The following is a 20590-nucleotide window of genomic DNA, read 5'->3' as shown; positions in this document are numbered from 1 at the left end:
AAATTAAGATAACACATAAACCAGTGATAGATCTGGGTGTGACCTCACATTCTCACACAACCAAGAGCCTAAAAGTCTCCCCATGGTACTCCTAATCTCTAGACGAGAAATCATTGAGGGTGGTTTGAGTTTTATTGGATATTGTTCTGCTGAACTATGAAATGACTTAGACTTCTATTTTATAATTGCTCAGCGTCTCCGGGAGGAGTCCTGGCTTGACATTTGTTTATCTGTAAAATAATTATGAGTCCATCAATGTGATGGATACAATGGTAAAAACACAGTTTATAGCTTATAATTAAAGGAACATTACCATGATACAAATACATATATGATTTATGTTAAATATGGCCACTTATACTTCTATACTGCTGTAAAGCTCAGGCCATGCATAGAGAGGCACAGCGAAAAAGTGCTGCGGGAAAAACCACAGTGGAAATGCATCTATGGACTCTGCGGACTTTCTGCTTCAATTACACCTATAGGGAAACAGCCAGTATTTCCATAGGTATAATTGACATGCTGAGATTTCCAAAAATCATTGTGAAACTGGCCTGGGCGCAGTTGCAGTAACCATTTGTGGCAGCGCCCTTAGGCTACATTCCCAGAAATGAATTTTGTTGACATCCGTTTTTTGCCATGCATCACACAGCAGCATTCATTTCAATGTCAGTGAATGGGTTATTTTAATGGTCCGTTGTCATAATATAGGTTATGTCCTATTTTTGGCCATTTTCACAGATCCCGCCATACACTGAAATGTGTTGGGGGGGCCATAAAATAGGGGTTCATATACTGTGGGGGGCATAAAAAGGGGAGTCATATACAGTGTGGGGGCCAAAAAAGGGATCATATACTGGGGGCATAAAAACAACGGGCTTATACTGTTGGGGGGGTCATATACTGTAGGGGGCATAAAAAAGCGGGTCATAGTGTGAGCAGTCAAAAAGAAGTCATATCGAATCATATACTGGGGCAAAAAAGGTTATCAATATACTGTGGGGGCCAAAAAAAGGAGGAGGTCATATACTGTGGAGGGGGGCTAAAAAAAAAAGGAGGTCATATACTGTGTAGGTGGCCAGAAAAGGGGGGCATATACCATGCAGGGCCCCCTCCCGAAAAAAGTAGGAGCCAAAAAAAAGTTGATGGTATCATGTGGGGGCTAAAAACAAGGTGGTTATGTACCATGTTGGAGCCAAATGATCTGCAAATAGGAGGGTGTGTCCCACAATTTTAATTAAGGGGCCCAAAAGTAGTCTGTGTGTACATTAAATGTATGGATCCGAATAGTAATGTAGTGAGTTCACCAAAAATTCACCCCAAATGTTGTGCGATGCTACAGATAGAGAGACAAAGTTGTGGATGGTTCTTAGTCTTCTATCTCTTCTCCGCTCTCACTACGCAGTCACTGAGCCCCAAGTCTGAACTAAACAGCCAAGTGATTTTAAACAACATGGTTGCTAGGGACACACTGCCTGACAACCACACTTAAGGCTGAAGCCCCACATTGCGAAAGCACAGCATTTTAAAGTAACTGCAAAGTAAATGAGATTCTGGCAAATTCCATCAACACGTCACATACCAAATCTGGGGAAAGCGGGCATTTTTGAAAATCGCATCATGTCAGTTATACTTGCGGAATGGCTGGTGTTTTCCATATAAGTATAATAAAAGCAGAAGAAAACTGCAAAAACACAATGAAAAACACTTCAGAAAACACACATAATGTGTTTCCCAGCATTTTTTTTTTTTTGTTGCGTTTCGCTACGTGGGCCTTAGCCTCAAAGACTGTTAGGCGATGTATCCATTAGCAACCAGTTTATTTGAAATGATAATTTAGTTCAAATCAGAATTGGAGACACAAAAGGACAAAGGTAGCGTATCAGCAGCTATGCCCACCTACTCCTATGCCTGTCCAACTACTCCTATTGCTGCCCACCTACTCCTACTGCTGCCTACCTATTCCTATTCCTAACGCATCTACTTCTATGCCTGCACACCTAAACCTATTCCTGCCCTCCTACTCCTATGCCTGCCCACCTACTCCTATGCCTTCCCACTTAGTCCTATTGCTGCCCACCTACTCCTATTCCTGCCCACCTACTCCTACTGCTGCCTACCTATTCCTATTCCTAACGCATCTACTTCTATGCCTGCACACCTAAACCTATTCCTGCCCTCCTACTCCTATGCCTGCCCACCTACTCCTATGCCTTCCCACTTAGTCCTATTGCTGCCCACCTACTCCTATTCCTGCCCATCTACTTCTATGCCTGCACACCTAAACCTATTCCTGCCCACCTACTCCTATGTCTGCCCACCTACTCCTATGTCTGCCCACCTACTCCTATGTCTGCCCACCTACTCCTATGCCTTTACACTTACTCCTCTTCCTGCCCACCTACTCCTATGCCTGCCCACCTACTTATATGCCTTTACACCTACTCCTATTCCTGCCCACCTACTCCTATGCCTGCCCACCTACTTCTATGCCTTTACACCTACTCCTATTCCTGCCCACCTACTCCTATGCCTGCCCACCTACTTCTATGCCTTTACACCTACTCCTATTCCTGCCCACCTACTCTTATTAATAGTGTTTTTCTCAACAATAAATTGTAGGCAGAGAACCTGTTGTGAATCTTAAGACTAAGGCCCTCTGTACAGTATCTCAAAGGAGAAGAAAATACTAAAAGAGAAATATAAATGCAAAGGCAATAACCAGAGTAAAACTAACCACTGTGACGAAAATAAAATGGCACAAAATAGAACTACATTTCAGACATTCTGAAAACTTTAAGAACTCTTCCTAGAAAATTGGGCTCTGAACTTTCCTTTACTGTGATGTCTATTATTTTTACAAGGACATGTTGATTTCTCAGCTCAGGTGGTACATTCCAGACAGTTTATCAGGAGAGCATCTATTTTCAGACATATGAATCACTGCCCCCAAAATCCTCCTGCATACACAGCTCAGTCCGAAGTGTCGCCAAGCTCAATAAACCCTCCCTGGGCTCATGGAATATAAAAATAGAGAATACTTTTATGTCACCCTCAGTTACATTCCAGTGTTTTACTTAAAACAACACAGCCTCCGCTCAGTAAATTTGTGTGGTCTCATTGCACACGTCATTACTGTTTGTCAGTATCCTACAGCTCAAGCTAAACGTGTAATTATTTTCACTCTGCCGCTTTTGTGTGGACTAATCCTTTGAAAGTAGATTTACCAACCATTTGAAATATTACGATGCCTTCAACATTTCTGTAATATTGAAGAATCCCTTCAGACATCAGAAAGAACAAATTCCCAGCAGAGTTCATTTGACATAATTACTACTTGAACATTTCTAGAGGATTAGAAAAACAATTATCAGCTTTTTCCACATCCTTCTAACACTAAGACAAATACACTTATTTCATTTCTGAGCATTTTATCCATTTCCATCCATCAGAGAGGCACAAAATAAATACATAAAAAATCCCAAAATCACCCAATTAATTCTGACCTGTGGAACAAAATCAGATTTAGCTTCAATCAAGGAGGCCAGATTGGGTCAATACTTTCATCCCAATAGCGAAAGTTTTACTACCGTAGAAACCGACAGATGAACAGATGAATAGAGATAAAGATATATGCTGATTTTAGATATGCCGGGTAGATTTATTTATATTGCCTAATAGACAATGCATTGTTCGGCCTCATTTACATCTCTGTATCCGTGGATGTGCAAAGTCCATGCTATTCACAGACAGCACCCCAGGTGGTGCGCTGTCCGTGGTTGTTCCACTTTTCATGTGTGTCAACTATTTTGTTTCTTCTTCTATACTTTGTATGTCTCTGGGTCTGTGGAAAATGGATGACATACGGATTATCATCTGTTTTTTTCACACACCCAAAGACTTTTATGTTATATGGACGCCTGTGATCAAGATTGAGCATAGCTGGCACCAAGACCCATATTCAAATACCACTGTACTGTTAGGCTAAGGTCCTTTAACACAGATAAGTGATCAGGTGATCACATGATTATTGCTCATTGTACAAGCAGCGATCAGTCGATGAACAAGGAGATGCACTTTTATTGGCTGATCACACATTTTACTCTCCGTTCACACCAGCGCCTGGTTTTCACTCTTCAGATCTGCTTGGGGACCCGAAAAATGGAAACCCAATTTGTTTAAAAAGTGGTTATCTGCAAAAATAGATTATAATGGGGTCCACCTAGTTTCTGCCCAAAAAATGTGGAGGGAAAAGTCTTGCTTTCATCACTTTTCATTCTGCATATTTCAAGCACAATGGGGGACAGAATCTCCAAAAGCAATCCAGGCGCAAGTGTGAATTTAGCCTTATGAAGGCCCAAAAAATCATTGTTGTTAACATCTCGCCATGAAAACAGGGAATGATCAGTCGTTCCCATTCAGTTTGCAAGGGCTCATGCAAAAGGCTCTTTAAACAAGCACCGATCAATGTTTTATATAATCAACCGACTCTAATTTGAGCAGAAAATCCATCCCTGCTCAGATTTGTAACAGATTATACCCTATGTATTGCATTAAATTTCTGTAAAATAGAATATACAGCATATAGACATTTTAAATGCATTCAATTAGACTTGTATTTTTTTCACTGCATATTGCAGGGGATTTTAAAGCCCCATCTATATGGGTTGAACTGTAAATTGTTGTAGATTTTCAGTATAGAATCCACACCAAAATCCTTTAGCAATTCTGTAGCATGTGAATTCACCCCTCCACTCCATACATGCTGTTTATAAGTAGGAGTGCTATGATAATACAGAATTCCTTGCAGAATACAGGCTGCCATAAACATCAAACTTCACATTATTGTTGGAATTGCTGTAGTCATACCCTTCAACGTTATATTTTCAATGGAAAATGCAATCTAATAGTTACTTAGACCATATCTCCAATTATAAAGCAACTTTTCATAAGTGAATAGAACAGATGAATATAAAACTTTATAATGTATCATATTAAAGAAGTAAGTTTTCTTTTCCATTTATGAGGCTGAGTTACTTCTTACATAGGAGTCTATGGAGAGGGGTGAGAGGAGAAGGCTGCTGGAAAAGACACGCACTTACCAAAGCTGCTGATCTCTGCTACAGTGTGAAATAGCTATTTTGCCAATATTGTATCTTTAAAGATAAAACTCTGAGCAGAACAATCCAGCAGCCGCCCGACCCCTCACTTATGTGTGTGAGGATGAAAATATACATGGAGATTATTAGAGATAAAAGTCTAAGTGTAGCGAATAAGTAGGAAAACTGTGATAAGCGGAGAAGGACACATCTATTCTTTAATCAGATGTATAACAATGTTTCTATATTGACCTGCACTATTCATCTGTGCAAGGTTGTTTTAGAATTGGAGGTATGCTTTAAGAGTAAGAATTAGAGAGGCAATTTACTATAAGAAGGTTATATACTGTTCCTAGCAAATCATGGATAACAAGTATATCAGCCAGGACTCATTGAGGCAGATAAACTAAAACGGTCTAACTTTTAGACTGTGCAAAGTTAGAATAGACATCCTTAAACAGCCCCGGATTTTCCAGTGTCTAAGGCTACATTCACACGACATTGATTAATGACAGGTGATGTCCATTTTTTTTCTAACGGACTTCACGCAGTGGCATTACATTCAATATCAGTGAATGGGAGCTATTCACATTATCATTACCGTTCATGGATCCCTCCAAACACTCAAATGTATGCATGGGGGATCTGTGAAAATGGGCACCGCTCAGGTGCAAGATGGTTATTTTGTACTTCGTTCATCTGAATATAAGGTCTCTTGTACATGACAGTGAAAGACAGATATGTGATGTCCATTTTTGCAATGTCCATCATACGTCCGATTTGAGAACACATTGAACTGAATGTGTCTTTTTTTTTTTTTTTTGACGGTCTATTTATATTGGCTGTCAAAAAAACTAACCTGCAACATCTTTGTCCCTTTTTACAAAAACAAAAACTCAATAGAAAGCAATGTATCAATTTTTATCTGATATAATATGGATTGTCATCTGTATCATATCCTTTAAAAATGGACCAGTGGGTTGAGTCAAAAAATAGACCAATGAAATTCATCCAATGTTTTCACTGACAGTTAAAAACTAATGCAAAGCCAATGACATTTGGCCATCAAAAATGGAAAACTGGAACGAAACAGATACCAAACTAATGGAAAACTGACGTCAAAATAAACATTAATGTCCCTTTTTAATGGATTCTGAATCCATTAAATCATTACTGTCGTGTGCAAGTGGCATAAAGCTGTTTGAAAACCTGGGGCACTTTAAGACTGTCTGATCTAACTTTACACCACTTATTAATTGGCTTCGATTCTGACAAGATTGTGGTGCAAAAATGTGGCGGAGTTGCTGAAATTGAGGCAAAACTTCCAAAATTGTGTCGCAATGTTAGGCTCACAGTTTAGAATAGTAAACCTTTTTAATAAGCCCCTTTCAAATGTTGTATGAGGTACAAAAACTATTAGAAAGTATCTAAAAAACACAAAGAAAATGAGCTGAAAACAGTTTTTATTGTTGCAAATTACACCAGTATTCCCGTGTATATTTATTAATTTATCTGCCGCCATTATGTTTGTAAATGAGACCAATATATGCAATTTGCTTCTTGTACCAGCAGAAATAGGCCGCCTAGACTGCAAATACATATAAATATATCTATATCATTTAAATCTAAGTATTAACAAGCCGTATTGTATGGACTTTCACAGCATTTACTCCCCGTATGTCAGGTTTAGGCTCCAGGGTTCTATAAAACCTGTTGGTGCATAACTGGATTTTGTGTAGCTTTTGTTATTTGATGCATTTCTGATCTGTAAAAATATTCCACTAAGCACTTAGTGGCATCACCGAGACAGATGAAGTCATTATTATAGGTAACATATGTAGGGACGTTTTTATATTTGTAGAATTCTGTGTATTTTAACATGACCAACAGCTTTTTATCACACAATTAACAGACCCCAAACCATAGAAAGTGAACTTTGATATGAATTTGTAACCTACCTGAACCATTAGTTGTTGACTATTTATAAATGAATGCCATCAATTTACACCACCCATATTCTTTGCAGAATACACGCTGGTCAAGGCAAAACAATCTAGATAACAACTTTAAGCATTATGAGTAAATTTAGCAAAAGCTGGCCTACTAGTGGTCCATTGTATACTTTACGGGGAAATCTATACAGTAGGCCCAATAGAAGCACTATATGGAATATCATTGGAATAAATGGGTATCCATTGATTTAAATGATTCATAGGCACCCATTATAATACCGCCACATATTACAAAGGCTTATTTAAACCAGATATCTCCTTTAAATGACAATTCATTTATAACAGGTAAGATTGATGGGTAATGCTATTTAATAAAAACTATACTTCAAGAATAGTCAAGATGACATCTAAGCTTGACAAACATGTCTGGATTGCTAACAAACAAACAATCATAGATTCTATAAACGATTTTAGATAACAGTTATTGGTATTTATCGCAGTAGTAGTATTCTCTCTTATCAGAAGATTTACTAATAATGGTTCACCAATAAGGCACAAAAATAGTTACATATATACTCTTACACTGGCCTTAAACATTAGACTTTAAGCCTATCATGTTACACACAATTTTCAGCCAACCAATTGTTTGGAAAAAAAAAAGGACAACCAATTGCTATGGTAGACTTTTGCATGCCAAGAAAAATCTGAGGTGTTGAAAATGTTCACTGATTCGGCAGCTGAAAATAAAACTGTGGCATGATCTAACAAATTTGCCCCATCAGTTGCCATTTTGTACAGATTCAGTAAATTTCTGGTTTAAAACTGTTGCCCTGGACATTTTATTTCTTCTCGTTGATGGTGGGATTTTGTGTTGAATGTCACCGATCGTTGCCGCTGATAGTTACGTGATGTGTATGGCTAGTCTGAGACTACTAGGTGTCTTGTTGGTACCAGTGGCTAATGACATCTATGGACCTGATGTATGACAAGAGTGTCTTTTTGGCATACATCTAAGCAGAACATGTTGATACAACTTATTTCCCGGTTTAAAAAAGATATCCATCATACTGTTAGGTAGGTTTTGAGTTTTTCATGGCATACACACAAGACCTAAACTATAAACAAAATATGAGCAGAGCCTGAAATTGCTAATCATTTTAGTATTCATTAACATAATACATTAGCATCCATACAAACTATAAGTCAGATAGAAATATAACAGCAATACACATTGTAGTATACAATATAGAGTTAAATACTGCTACGATTTACCATAACTAATAGGTCTTACCATGTTGCTGCTGCTCCCTTGCCCCCTCAGTGCCAACTATCAAGCCAGCTGAATCCATAGTGATTGTCTTTTTATAGTGTCACTCGGGATTAAATACGTTTGTTCCAAGTTTAGACAATAGATGTAAGGTTGGAAAAGTTCAGTAATTGGATATGAGAATATCCAAGGCATCTGTCCCAAGGGCCATTGTTCTTCAGGGAAATATTAGTTGATTGCGGAAAGCCTTTTTACATTTTATGTGGAGTGCTTCTGGACCTGTAAACATTATATGGAATGACAGCTGTGAATAAAAGCCTTCATAGAACAGTATGTCGCAGACACAAAGGGTGCATAGAGAATATAAAGCGACCCATGTGATCGCAACATGTTCCTAGAACTCCTAAGGTTCTCCTTCAGCACCATGTTCAAAACTGTGACGCTAACTCTTTCATAAAAGGAAAATGTTTGTTTTGGTACCGTGTTAGCCAGTGGTTATAAAATATAAAAAACAAAAAAACTTTGCAAGTCTTCAGTAGCTGATACCTTTTTTAATGGCTAACTCATAATGATGACAGAATATGACGTTTCGAAGCTTCCTCTGAGCTTCTTTCTGAAGAAGAAGCTCAGAGGAAGCTTCGAAACGTCATATTCTGTCATTATTATGAGTTAGCCATTAAAAAAGGTAGCACCTACTGAAGACTTGCAAAGTTTTTTGTCTTTTATATTTTATAACTCTTTCATGACAATAGACTACAAGTTTTCTAATACGGCAGTCATGAAACCTTATATCTGTCCTCTACTTTTTGCTAGCAGAAACTGGATTCAGTCAAGGGATGTACATGGTTAAAGGTTAAGGATTAACCAAAATCATCATTACAACCTTGCATTCAATTGGACCCTTTACACATTACAATGATTGGCAAAACAATCAATAGTTAATCAATAAACATTCATTCTCAATCATTGCCCTAAGAAAATGTAACCAATATAGGGTTGTTTTTGCATATTGGTTGGCCGTTTGCAAAGGTTTCAGAAGTAAGCCCTCCTGTTTTCCCATTGCTTAGACATATCTCCTCTCAAAGAGGACAAACATAGAGGAATAACACTGCTATTACACACAGTGCATTGAGGAAAATTAAAACATGTTTGTGTTAAACCACTCTCCTTGACCCGACCCAGTCTCTTTGTAGCTGAAAATAATGTCCTTCTTTATGTAACACACAGTGAGGATATCTCTTCAGCTTCCCTTAGTGGCCTCCACACACTATGATGTCACTTTAGTGGCCAACACAGAGTAAAATGCCCCTTTGTAACCTCCACACATATAATAGTATAATGTGCTCTTAGTGGCCTCACACGGAAAATTACCTCTTTAAATACACACACTCAGTATAATGCCCTCTTAGTGGCCCTGCACAGTATAATGCCTGCTGTAGAGAAGTTAACTCGGTAGAAGCAGTGGTGTGGACCCAAATAGTCAAGGCAGGGACAAAAAATGTGCAGGAAACTGGTTTATTTAGAAAAAAACAGGAAAATAAATAAACCTTGACTTCAGGCACAAAATGAGCAAAGTAAAATATAGCCTTAACTTCAGGCAAAAACAAAATGAAAACCTGCTCGTCTGAGCAACTAGCTAAATAGAATGCTAAACCTAACTATACGTGTGGCTCACTTCTAGCCACACGAACAAAACAGGCGCAATATAGTTTCACCAGACTAAGGGTTACAGGACAGAACCCTACACCTCCTTCTACCTCATGGAATTGCAATGCAAGAGCTGCAGCTTCTTCTGGCCCAGTAATGAGGCAAGGATCTACACCTGGGCTGAGGCCTACTCCAGATCTGTCCTGGACCACCCATATGTCAGAAACCTAGGGCTGCGATATCTGGACTCCAGCACTCTACCTGTCACCTTCTCACACTGCTTATTGGTCCTGACATAGAGTAATTTCCCCTAGAGTTCTCCAGACTGTATAATGTTCACCAGGGTTATTCTGCTGGATCAATGAAGGCTGGCAGGGGACTCTCTGGTGCCATAGGGTCAAAGCAATCCTGCGCCATGATCAATAAACACATTGCTTGTTGGCTGCACATCTCCTCATGTAAACAGACTACATGGACTGCCTTCCTAATACACCATAGTCATCATTCACTTGTAATAAAACTCATCGGTGGTTCTGTTAGACCAAACAATAATTTGTTAAAATGAAAGAAGTGTCAATCAACTTCCTACATTGTCAGTTTTTTGAGTAGTTTATCTGTTCATGTAAATATAGTAGCAAAATATGTTTTGGATTTGCAATATGCATGTGAACATACTTTGAGGTATCATAGTCCTTTGTTCTGATTCTGGTTTCATTTCTGTATTTTTCACCCTAGTCAATACAAATTTAGAGTTTAGTTCCTCTTACTATGCTGTAGTCATCCCATGTACCACATATAGTAACATTAAAGGATGAAGAGGTCACCAGCATGTCAACGTCAATGTTACAATAACTACAGAACGGTATAACAACCCAGAAAACCTTCAAATTGCAAAGTGCTGAAGTACAACAAATACCAGAATATATGCCACCATAAAATACCCATAATGTAATAATCAGCTGTCTGGCATCCACCATGATGTATGTTTCAGCACCATTTTCTTCATGAATGAAAATTTAATATTTTTCAATATACATGAATTTTTGCATTACTGTGTATACTCGAGTATAAGCCGACCTGAATATAAGCCGACCCCCCTAATTTTACCACACAAAAAACTGGAAAATCTTATCTCCAGACACTGTATTGTTTGCACGCACGGTGTACTTACATTCTGTTGCAGTTGTTCCAGGGAGAGAAGGTTGCCCAGCCAGAAGGTCCACGGGGAGTGCAGCAGGATGCCCTCACAGTCCGGCTCCTGCGACAGCTCCAGGTGATGGTTCAAGTGCAGCTGCTCGTCGCTCTCTGCCTTCAACTCCCGCCGGCCCGGATCCGCGGGGAGCGCCATCTTCCTGTGGACCCCAGCAACATCGTCACTTAACTGGGCAGAGCGTCAGCAGTTTTGGCGGCACGGTCCGGACCCGTGCGAAGCGCCATCTTCCTGTGGACCCCACCAGCATTGTCACTTAACTGTGCAGAGTCAGCAGTTTTGGCGACAAGGTCCACGGGGAGTGCCCTCACTGTCCGGCTCCTGCAGCAGCTCCAGGCTGGTGATCGTTCAGGTACAGCTGCTCCTCGCTCTCTGCCTTCAGCTGCCGCCGGTCCGGACCCACGGGGAGTGCCATCTTCCTGTGGACTCGACGCCGAAACTGCTGACTCTCTGCGCAGTTAGTGATGATGCTGGTGCTCCCTGCGGGTCCGGACCGGCGGTAGCTGAAGGCGGAGAGCGAGGAGCAGCTGCACCTGAACCATCACCAGCCTGGAGCTGCTGCAGGAGCCGAATAGTGAGGGCATCCCGCTGCACTCCCCGTGGACCTTCTGGCTGCACAACCGCAGTAGAATGTGAGTGCAAACAATACAGTGTCTGGAGTGTATATACCAATATAACCCCCTACGCTTGACTCGAGTATAAGCCGAGGGGGACTTTTTCAGCGCAAAAACTGTGCTGAAAAACTCCGCTTATACTCGAGTATATACGGTATGTTCATTTTTTTTTTTTGATAGGCCCATTAGTAGTTTCATTATCATCCCCATATATAATACTTTCATGTGTGATCTATCTCATATATTGATATGTAGTTATTATTTTTGGTGCTATTCAGTAAGTGTATCCATATATGACATCTAATGCTAGATTTTCCTTTAACAATGCATATTCTATAACCATTGGAGACTCTTTTGCACATTTTGCTATTGAGTACTGCATTCAAATGAGAAGATATTGACGATACCTGAAAAATAATAGAAATATATAAAAATAATAAAAACGTGACATACATTTCTATCCACAGCAAGACTACAGGATTGTATCTTGGTATTGATCTAAGCCCATAGCCTATGTCAAGGCAAATAAATTGTCAAAACTGAACATCTGTTTTCCTCACACACCTACGTAAAATGAATATATCAGGGGTTTATGTTATATGTCTGCACTCCATGATAACTGGATTAATTGCTTGCCATGGGCAAAATTTGTCATAATCAATCATGTATATACTGTCAGCTAGAAAAATGCTCATTCATTGTTGGGATATGTCCAAGGATACATAGCTTGGTCTTTTTATACAGGTATTAATACACCTATTTTCAATATTTAGTGCTATAGTACTATCAGGCTTTATAACAAAATCTTTAGGTACCTCATAGTCCCAAATATTAGTAAATGATATCTGTCTGTACTGAGTTATATCAGAATTAAGGGGCAGGGGCAGGTGTCTATTGTTGTCAGTCACAGAAATACTAGTAAGGGCTCATTCACATCAACACCCGTACCCCGATCTGCAGGTTTCCGTTTCCTGCACAAAACAGGGGCAGGAGACGGAAACCTGCCGGCATGTTTCAATCCCATTCATTTGAATGGGCTTGAAAAGTGTCCGGCCGTGAGCACCGGTGAGCGTTTTATGCTCTCTGCGGTGAAACCGTTTTTTTAAACTAGACACAGAGTCGGACATGCAGTACTCTGTGTCCGGTTTTAAAATAAAACGGTTTCGCCGCGGAGAGCATAAAACGCTCACCAGCGCTCACGGCCGGACTCGGCATGACAGGTTTCCTTCTTCTGCATGCAGAAGACAGAAACCTGAAAACAGAGTTCAGGCGCTGGTGTGAACCCAGCGTAATTCAAATTATTAGTAAGATTCCTGCTCTACATTAAGCCCGCCCTTCAAACAATATGTTTTGATGTTTTTAGAACCCCATCACATCACAGATGCTTTGCTCTATATCTAAAAAACCTTCTAACATCTATCTAATAACATCTATATTAAAAATATTATAATAATAATAATAATAATATAAAATAATATTAAATAAAACAAGCTATGCCACTTAAGATGTCACATCTACTAAAAAATACACATCTGATTCAATAATGATGCCTCAAAAATCTCTATATATAAAACTCAAAAACTGTAGTAGTCTGCTCTATAAAAATCCACCGTTCTCGTCCGATTTGGGTGAAATTTGGCATGCCCCCTCTCCACGGGGGCCCCCAAAGTTAGGCCCTATAGATATAATAGGGAAACGTGAAAGCAAAAGTGCTGAAGGAAAAACAACAGTTATGACTAACAAGGATGGATTATAGCGACGACACCAAAGAGTCGCTGCTGAAGGGGCGGTATCACCACACACAACACGCAAGTATTTCACAAACACCATATGAACATCACACAGACAGCACACATACACCAACCCACAAGTACAACACCACACAAATGCCACAACACACCACACAAACACCAGACACCTCTAGACACACACAACACAAACACCACCCCACAAATACCACAACACCACCCCATAAATACCACATGCACACCACACACACATACACACGCACACGCAAGGACCACACACTACACATACGGACGAACAGATCACATGCGTACTCACACACATCTATCACACAGCTGGACACTTGAACTGCACACGAACAAACACATGGATCCTATGCACACATAAACGCACACATTTACATGGACCACACACGTGAATGCACACACGCATACATACACTGGGATCACATGCGTGCACACACACACAAAAATATACACAGACCACACACTTGCATGCACACACAAACATACATACACATGGATCACACGTGTGCACACACACATGACACGCACTGACAAAACACGTCTGGTATTCTTAGTGACTATCAAAACAAATAATGTCCAGCTCACCCCATAATTTCAGAACCTTTTCCTGGGCTGCTCGGATGTGGATGGGCTTCAACCAGCATAGACCAGAACAACGTAAGTGGAAGGATCCAGCGTCAACCAGGCGGTTAAAATATAACTTTTATTCCTCCATTAAAAAAGCATTTACAGAATACCCGAAGGTAATGGCAAGTAACTGCGTATAGAGATAGGCTACTCATTTCGGAAGTGTCTGTTCCTTCTTCATGGCATGCCAGTACGCATGCGGTGGCACAGGAGGCGTGCACAGTTTGTTAACTTGCTTAGAGTTTTTGGTTGCATTGTCTGAACACTGTCATATTCCTTCACCTTGTTAATTGATTTCCCACCACACCCGTCTCCTTCACCTTCATTTCCCTCTGCTCCTCTAGGAGTTAGTTTTGTTTTGCCCTGTGATTGACAGCCTGCCTTCCTATCAGATTCAGGGTGGGTTCTTCTTCCCTATTTATTCTTGGTTCGCATTCACATTGTTGCTTGCTATTGCCTTGTGCGTACTTGCTTTTTTTCTGTCACTGTTATTACTTGTATTCTAATCCTTGACCTCTGGCTTTCCCTACTGACTATTCTTTAAGACTTCGATTTGGCACTGCATTGCTCGACTGTTTCCTGACCCCTGGCTAGCTGACCTCCCTTTGTTGTTCATCTTGTCTGCGTTTTATGTGTCACATACAGTGGGGCAAAAAAGTATTTAGTCAGTCACCAATAGTGCAAGTTCCACCACTTAAAAAGATGAGAGGCGTCTGTAATTTACATCATAGGTAGACCTCAACTATGAGAGACAAAATGAGAAAACAAATCCAGAAAATCACATTGTCTGATTTGTAAGAATTTATTTGCAAATTATGGTGGAAAATAAGTATTTGGTTAGTAACAAAATTTCATCTCAATACTTTGTTATATATCCTTTGTTGGCAATGACAGAGGTCAAACGTTTTCTGTAAGTCTTCACAAGGTTGGCACACACTGTTGTTGGTCTGTTGGCCCATTCCTCCATGCAGATCTCCTCTAGAGCAGTGATGTTTTGGGGCTGTCGCTTGGCAACACAGACTTTCAACTCCCTCCAAAGGTTTTCTATAGGGTTGAGATCTGGAGACTGGCTAGGCCACTCCAGGACCTTGAAATGCTTCTTACAAAGCCACTCCTTCGTTGCCCTGGCGGTGTGCTTTGTATCATTGTCATGTTGAAAGACCCAGCCACGTTTCATCTTCAATGCCCTTGCTGATGGAAGGAGGTTTGCACTCAAAATCTCATGATACATGGCCCCATTCATTCTTTCATGTACCCGGATCAGTCATCCTGGCCCCTTTGCAGAGAAACAGCCCCAAAGCATGATGTTTCCACCCCCATGCTTTACAGTAGGTATGGTGTTTGATGGATGCAACTCAGTATTCTTTTTCCTCCAAACACGAAAAGTTGTGTTTCTATCAAACAGTTCCAGTTTGGTTTCATCAGACCATAGGACATTCTCCCAGTACTCTTCTGGATCATTCAAATGCTCTCTAGCAAACTTCAGACGGGCCCGGACATGTACTGGCTTAAGCAGTGGGACACGTCTGGCACTGCAGGATCTGAGTCCCTGGCGGCATAGTGTGTTACTGATGGTAGGCTTTGTTACATTGGTCCCAGCTCTCTGCAGTTCATTCACTAGGTCCCCCGCGTTGTTGTGGGATTTTTGCTCACCGTTCGTGTGATCATTTTGACTCCACAGGGTGAGATTTTGCGTGGAGCCCCAGATCGAGGGAGATTATCAGTGATCTTGTATGTCTTCCATTTTCTAATTATTGCTCCCACAGTTGATTTCTTCAATCCAAGCTGGTTTCCTATTGCAGATTCAGTCTTCCCAGCCTGGTGCAGGGCTACAATTTTGTTTCTGGTGTCCTTTGACAGCTCTTTGGTCTTCACCATAGTGGAGTTTGGAGTCTGACTGTTTGAGGGTGTGCACAGGTGTCTTTTTATACTGATAACAAGTTTAAACAGGTGCCATTACTACAGGTAACGAGTGGAGGAAAGAGGAGACTCTTAAAGAAGAAGTTACAGGTCTGTGAGAGCCAGAAATCTTGATTGCTTGTAGGTGACCAAATACTTATTTTCCACCATAATTAGCAAAAAAATTCTTACAAAATCAGACAATGTGATTTTCTGGATTTGTTTTCTCATTTTGTCTCTCATAGTTGAGGACTACCTATGATGTAAATTACAGACGCCTCTCATCTTTTTAAGAGGTGGAACTTGCACTATTGGTGACTGACTAAATACTGTATATAGGAAGGGATCATCCGCGAGTTGCCGCCTATTACATAGGATATGGCCTGGCAATAGGAAGGGACAGTGGGGGGCTTCAGCTTAGGGCTCACTGTCCCTTGTGGCCCTTCCTCCAGGGTTCTCCAGCAGCTTCTGGGGAATTGTCATCTAGCTATTCCCTAACATTTTCCCTGATATTTTAACAACCATCAGTGGCTTTGTGAACGTGCAATCCTTGCGCCTAAAAATGATAGTGTCAGCTATGTACTAATTCAGGGAAGGCCGCCTGGTCTAGCAACCACATACATGTCCATTGATTCAGTCATGGAGAGTGAACAAGCCGTACTGTATCCATTGGAGTTCCTGAATTCTTTGGAGCCTCCTGGAATGCCACAGCATAAGCTCACTTTAAAAATAGGAGCCACAATAATTTTGCTTCAGAACCTTGACCAACCCAAAATGTATAACAGCACAAGATTATGCATTAAGAGTCTCATGCCCAATGTTATTGAAGCCTTTATTCTTATTGGAAATTCTAAGGGAGCAAATGCCCTTCAATTTTAAGCGTCTGCAGTTCCCAATCCGACTTGCATTTGCTATGACTATAAACAAAGCACAAGGTCAATCACTTAAAGTAGCCGACATTAATTTGGAGAGCCCATGTTTTTCACATGGACAGTTGTATGTTGCTTGCTCTAGAGTGGGTAACCCCAAAAATCTTTTCATATACAGGTATGCACCTGAAGGTAAAACGAGAAACATTGTTACCAAAAAGCAACTACAATAGATAGTTGTGTAACTGGAAACCAATTTTACTCTACTTATAGATTACATTGGAGGGAGGGGGAAGGGTTGCACTATGTTGATAATTGGGTGTAAATGTTATATATGTTTGTGTAAGGTGCATAAATTTTAATTTTTATTAAAAAAAAACTTTAAAAAATTGTAATTGTTTAAACTACATAATATGTATTGAATATATAAAATCAATAAAAATGTTGAAAATAAAAAAAAGTTGTTCACATTAATGTCACACAAATTAGTAAAATTACAAAATAATAAAAATTTAAAGTGGAAAAAAAAGATTTACTGTAGCACTCTGAAAATGTCAATTTATGTGTGACACTGAAAATTTTACTTTAGCATAACCAACAATTTAACATATTTTCCGCGAGCGAAGCCGTGGGTATTCGACTAGTATATCATAAGAATAATGGTCAGAATGCTCCATTTTACAAATAAACAAAAATTGATAATATCAAAAAGAGCATCCCTAAGTATGAATAAGCTGAAAAAATTGTAGCAAATTCGAGAGGACTTCATTTGAATAGGGTAAGGTAATACTAGATAGGTCTTATATAGGCCCTGCGGGTGGAAGTAGTATACAGTTTTCATAGGTAACAGTAACTGGCTGCTGAGGGTTAGTAAGTCCATATGGGACAATCCCTACTAGGTCCTATGAGGTCTGGGTACAATATTGAAATGACATTTTTGCACGCCTATTAAAACCTAATAGGATACCTGTCAGCATTATGATTACAGGAATAATACACTGCAATACAGGAGTATCAAGTTCATACAGAGTGATCAAGTTCAAACCAGGTCAAGTCTCCTAGGGGAACTGAAAAAAGGAAAAAAAAAAGTCAAATGAAATGTTTAAAGTGTATTAAAGGGGTTGTCCGGTACATTTTATTTGACGACCTATTGTCAGGACATCAATAAGAAATCAGTGTGGGTCCAACACCTAGTACACCCGCTGATCAGCTGTTTAAAGGTTCCACAGGCCTTGTGCAAGCGCTGTGACTTGTTAGCCAGCGCCGCACCTCCCATGAGGCGACCTGAAGCGACCGCTTCAGGCGGCGCTATGTCAGGACCCCAGGGAGGGTGGCATTTTTGATTACCTAAGCCAGTGCAGGACAAGCTGTCCTGGACTGGCTTAGCACCGAGCGGTGGTTTGGGGAGGCCACTGGAGCAGCGCTGCTCCAGCAGCTTCCCCTCACGCTCAGGCAGAGAGCAGGTCCTCTCTGTGCCTGCTCTCTGCCTGCGAACGGCACTAAGCCCCGCCCCCTTAGTTTCGTCACGCCCCCTCCTCCCGGGGGGGGAGGGGTGGCTTTCTGTAGTTCGCCTCGGGCGGCGAAAGGGGTAGGTTCACCCCTGTTGTTAGCTGTACTCTTTTTTCATAGCAACCATGCAATGTTATTACAGTCTCATCTTATGTGAAAGGGACAAAGCCACATGGGATGGCCACAGATAGCGTACATTGTAAGCCATGAAGAAGACATGGTGCTCGCACAAGTACCGTGGCCCCTTTAAACAGTGGATCAGTGGGGGTCCTACATGTCAAATCCACACTGGTCTCTGGATAACCGCTTTAAAAAGAAAACAAAAACATTTTTCACAAAAAAGAATCCTGTATAATTTAGAAGCTTTGATACCGTACAATACTGGATAAAAAAAAGACTGCAACGCATACAAGATATACATGAAGGCAAGTCAGAATTTAAAACATATAAATTTCTCCAAATCCATGCATTCTTGAGACCATGGAAGAATTCTCTTCTTCCGCTTTTATACAGGCAATAATAATGAATGGAAAGGAATTAACACGTTTTACAATACCATTTACTGATATAGAGAATTTAAAGATTACCTACATATTCAAAAGTGGCAACGATACACCAATTCCATGTTCCAGTGCATTTAATTCCCACTACTTTCAGACTGGTAGCCTAAAATATCATTTCTACTACCTTGTCCTCAATAGCACAGAACTGGAGGTCTAGTAATATCTTTCCAAAATCAGAAATTGTTAGGAAAGTTAACAATAATTTTGAATATGAGTTCACATAGGGGCGTAACTACTGGGGTAGCAGCAGACATTAGAGGGCCCCTGAGGTTTTTTTTTTTTTTAAATATGCCGTTACCTGCTGGATTACGAAGCTACAGCAGGAGTCAACTAGTAACTTCAGAAGGTAACGGGTCCTAACTAGAGATGAGCGAACAGTGTTCTATCGAACACATGTTCGATCGGATATCAGGGTGTTCGCCATGTTCGAATCGAATCGAACACCACGTGGTAAAGTGCGCCAAAATTCGATTCCCCTCCCACCTTCCCTGGCGCCTTTTTTGCACCAATAACAGCGCAGGGGAGGTGGGACAGGAACTACGACACTGGGGGCATTGAAAAAAATTGGAAAAAGTCATTGGCTGCCGAAATCAGGTGACCTCCATTTTAGACGAATAGTGGATTTCAAATCCGGGTCATATGAGAATGTGAACTTTGTGACTATGAGACAGGGATAGCTGTACAGGCAGGGATAGCTAGGGATAACCTTTATTTAGGGGGGAATGTTATTAAAAATAACTTTTTGGGGCTCTATCGGGTGTGTAATTGTGATTTTTGTGAGATAAACTTTTTCCCATAGGGATGCATTGGCCAGCGCTGATTGGCCGAATTCCGTACTCTGGCCAATCAGTGCTGGCCAATGCATTCTATTAGCTTGATGAAGCAGAGTGTGCACAAGGGTTCAAGCGCACCCTCGGCTCTGATGTAGCAGAGCCGAGGCTGCACAAGGGTTCAAGCGCACCCTCGGCTCTGATGTAGGAGAGCCGAGGGTGCACTTGAACCCTTGTGCACCCTCAGCTCTGCTACATCAGAGCCGAGGGTGCGCTTGAACCCTTGTGCACACTCTGCTTCATCAAGCTAATAGAATGCATTGGCCAGCGCTGATTGGCCAATGTATTCTATTAGCCTGATGAAGTAGAGCTGAATGTGTGTGCTAAGCACACACATTCAGCTCTACTTCATCGGGCTAATAGAATGCATTGGCCAGCGCTGATTGGCCAGAGTACGGAACTCGACCAATCAGCGCTGGCTCTGCTGGAGGAGGCGGAGTCTAAGATCGCTCCACACCAGTCTCCATTCAGGTCCGACCTTAGACTCCGCCTCCTTCGGCAGAGCCAGCGCTGATTGGCCGAAGGCTGGCCAATGCATTCCTATGCGAATGCAGAGACTTAGCAGTGCTGAGTCAGTTTTGCTCAACTACACATCTGATGCACACTCGGCACTGCTACATCAGATGTAGCAATCTGATGTAGCAGAGCCGAGGGTGCACTAGAACCCCTGTGCAAACTCAGTTCACGCTAATAGAATGCATTGGCCAGCGCTGATTGGCCAATGCATTCTAT

The 20590-nt window shown here is 40.9% G+C and overlaps 1 protein-coding gene and 1 long non-coding RNA gene across 2 annotated transcripts in view; both read right to left on the bottom strand.

Moving 5' to 3' along the window:
- Positions 1–8378, bottom strand: part of MYL10 (myosin light chain 10) — a 35179-nt gene extending 26801 nt beyond the window's left edge. The window contains exon 1 of the mRNA XM_075263960.1: positions 8343–8378. Within this exon, the coding sequence (XP_075120061.1) occupies positions 8343–8345 (3 nt within the window). The 5' untranslated portion in view covers positions 8346–8378. The remainder of the gene's footprint in view (positions 1–8342) is intronic.
- On the bottom strand, positions 1917–2190 carry LOC142193666 (uncharacterized). The gene is made up of 3 exons (XR_012714995.1): positions 2146–2190; positions 2061–2100; positions 1917–1939 (listed from the first exon to the last, which is right to left on the bottom strand). It is a non-coding gene; the product is annotated as an uncharacterized LOC142193666 (long non-coding RNA).
- Positions 8379–20590: the final 12212 nt, after the last annotated feature.

This window comes from Leptodactylus fuscus, chromosome 2 (genome assembly GCF_031893055.1).
Source record: "Leptodactylus fuscus isolate aLepFus1 chromosome 2, aLepFus1.hap2, whole genome shotgun sequence".
Taxonomy (NCBI): Eukaryota; Metazoa; Chordata; class Amphibia; order Anura; family Leptodactylidae; genus Leptodactylus; species Leptodactylus fuscus.
This window is presented reverse-complemented; position numbering and strand designations above follow the sequence as displayed.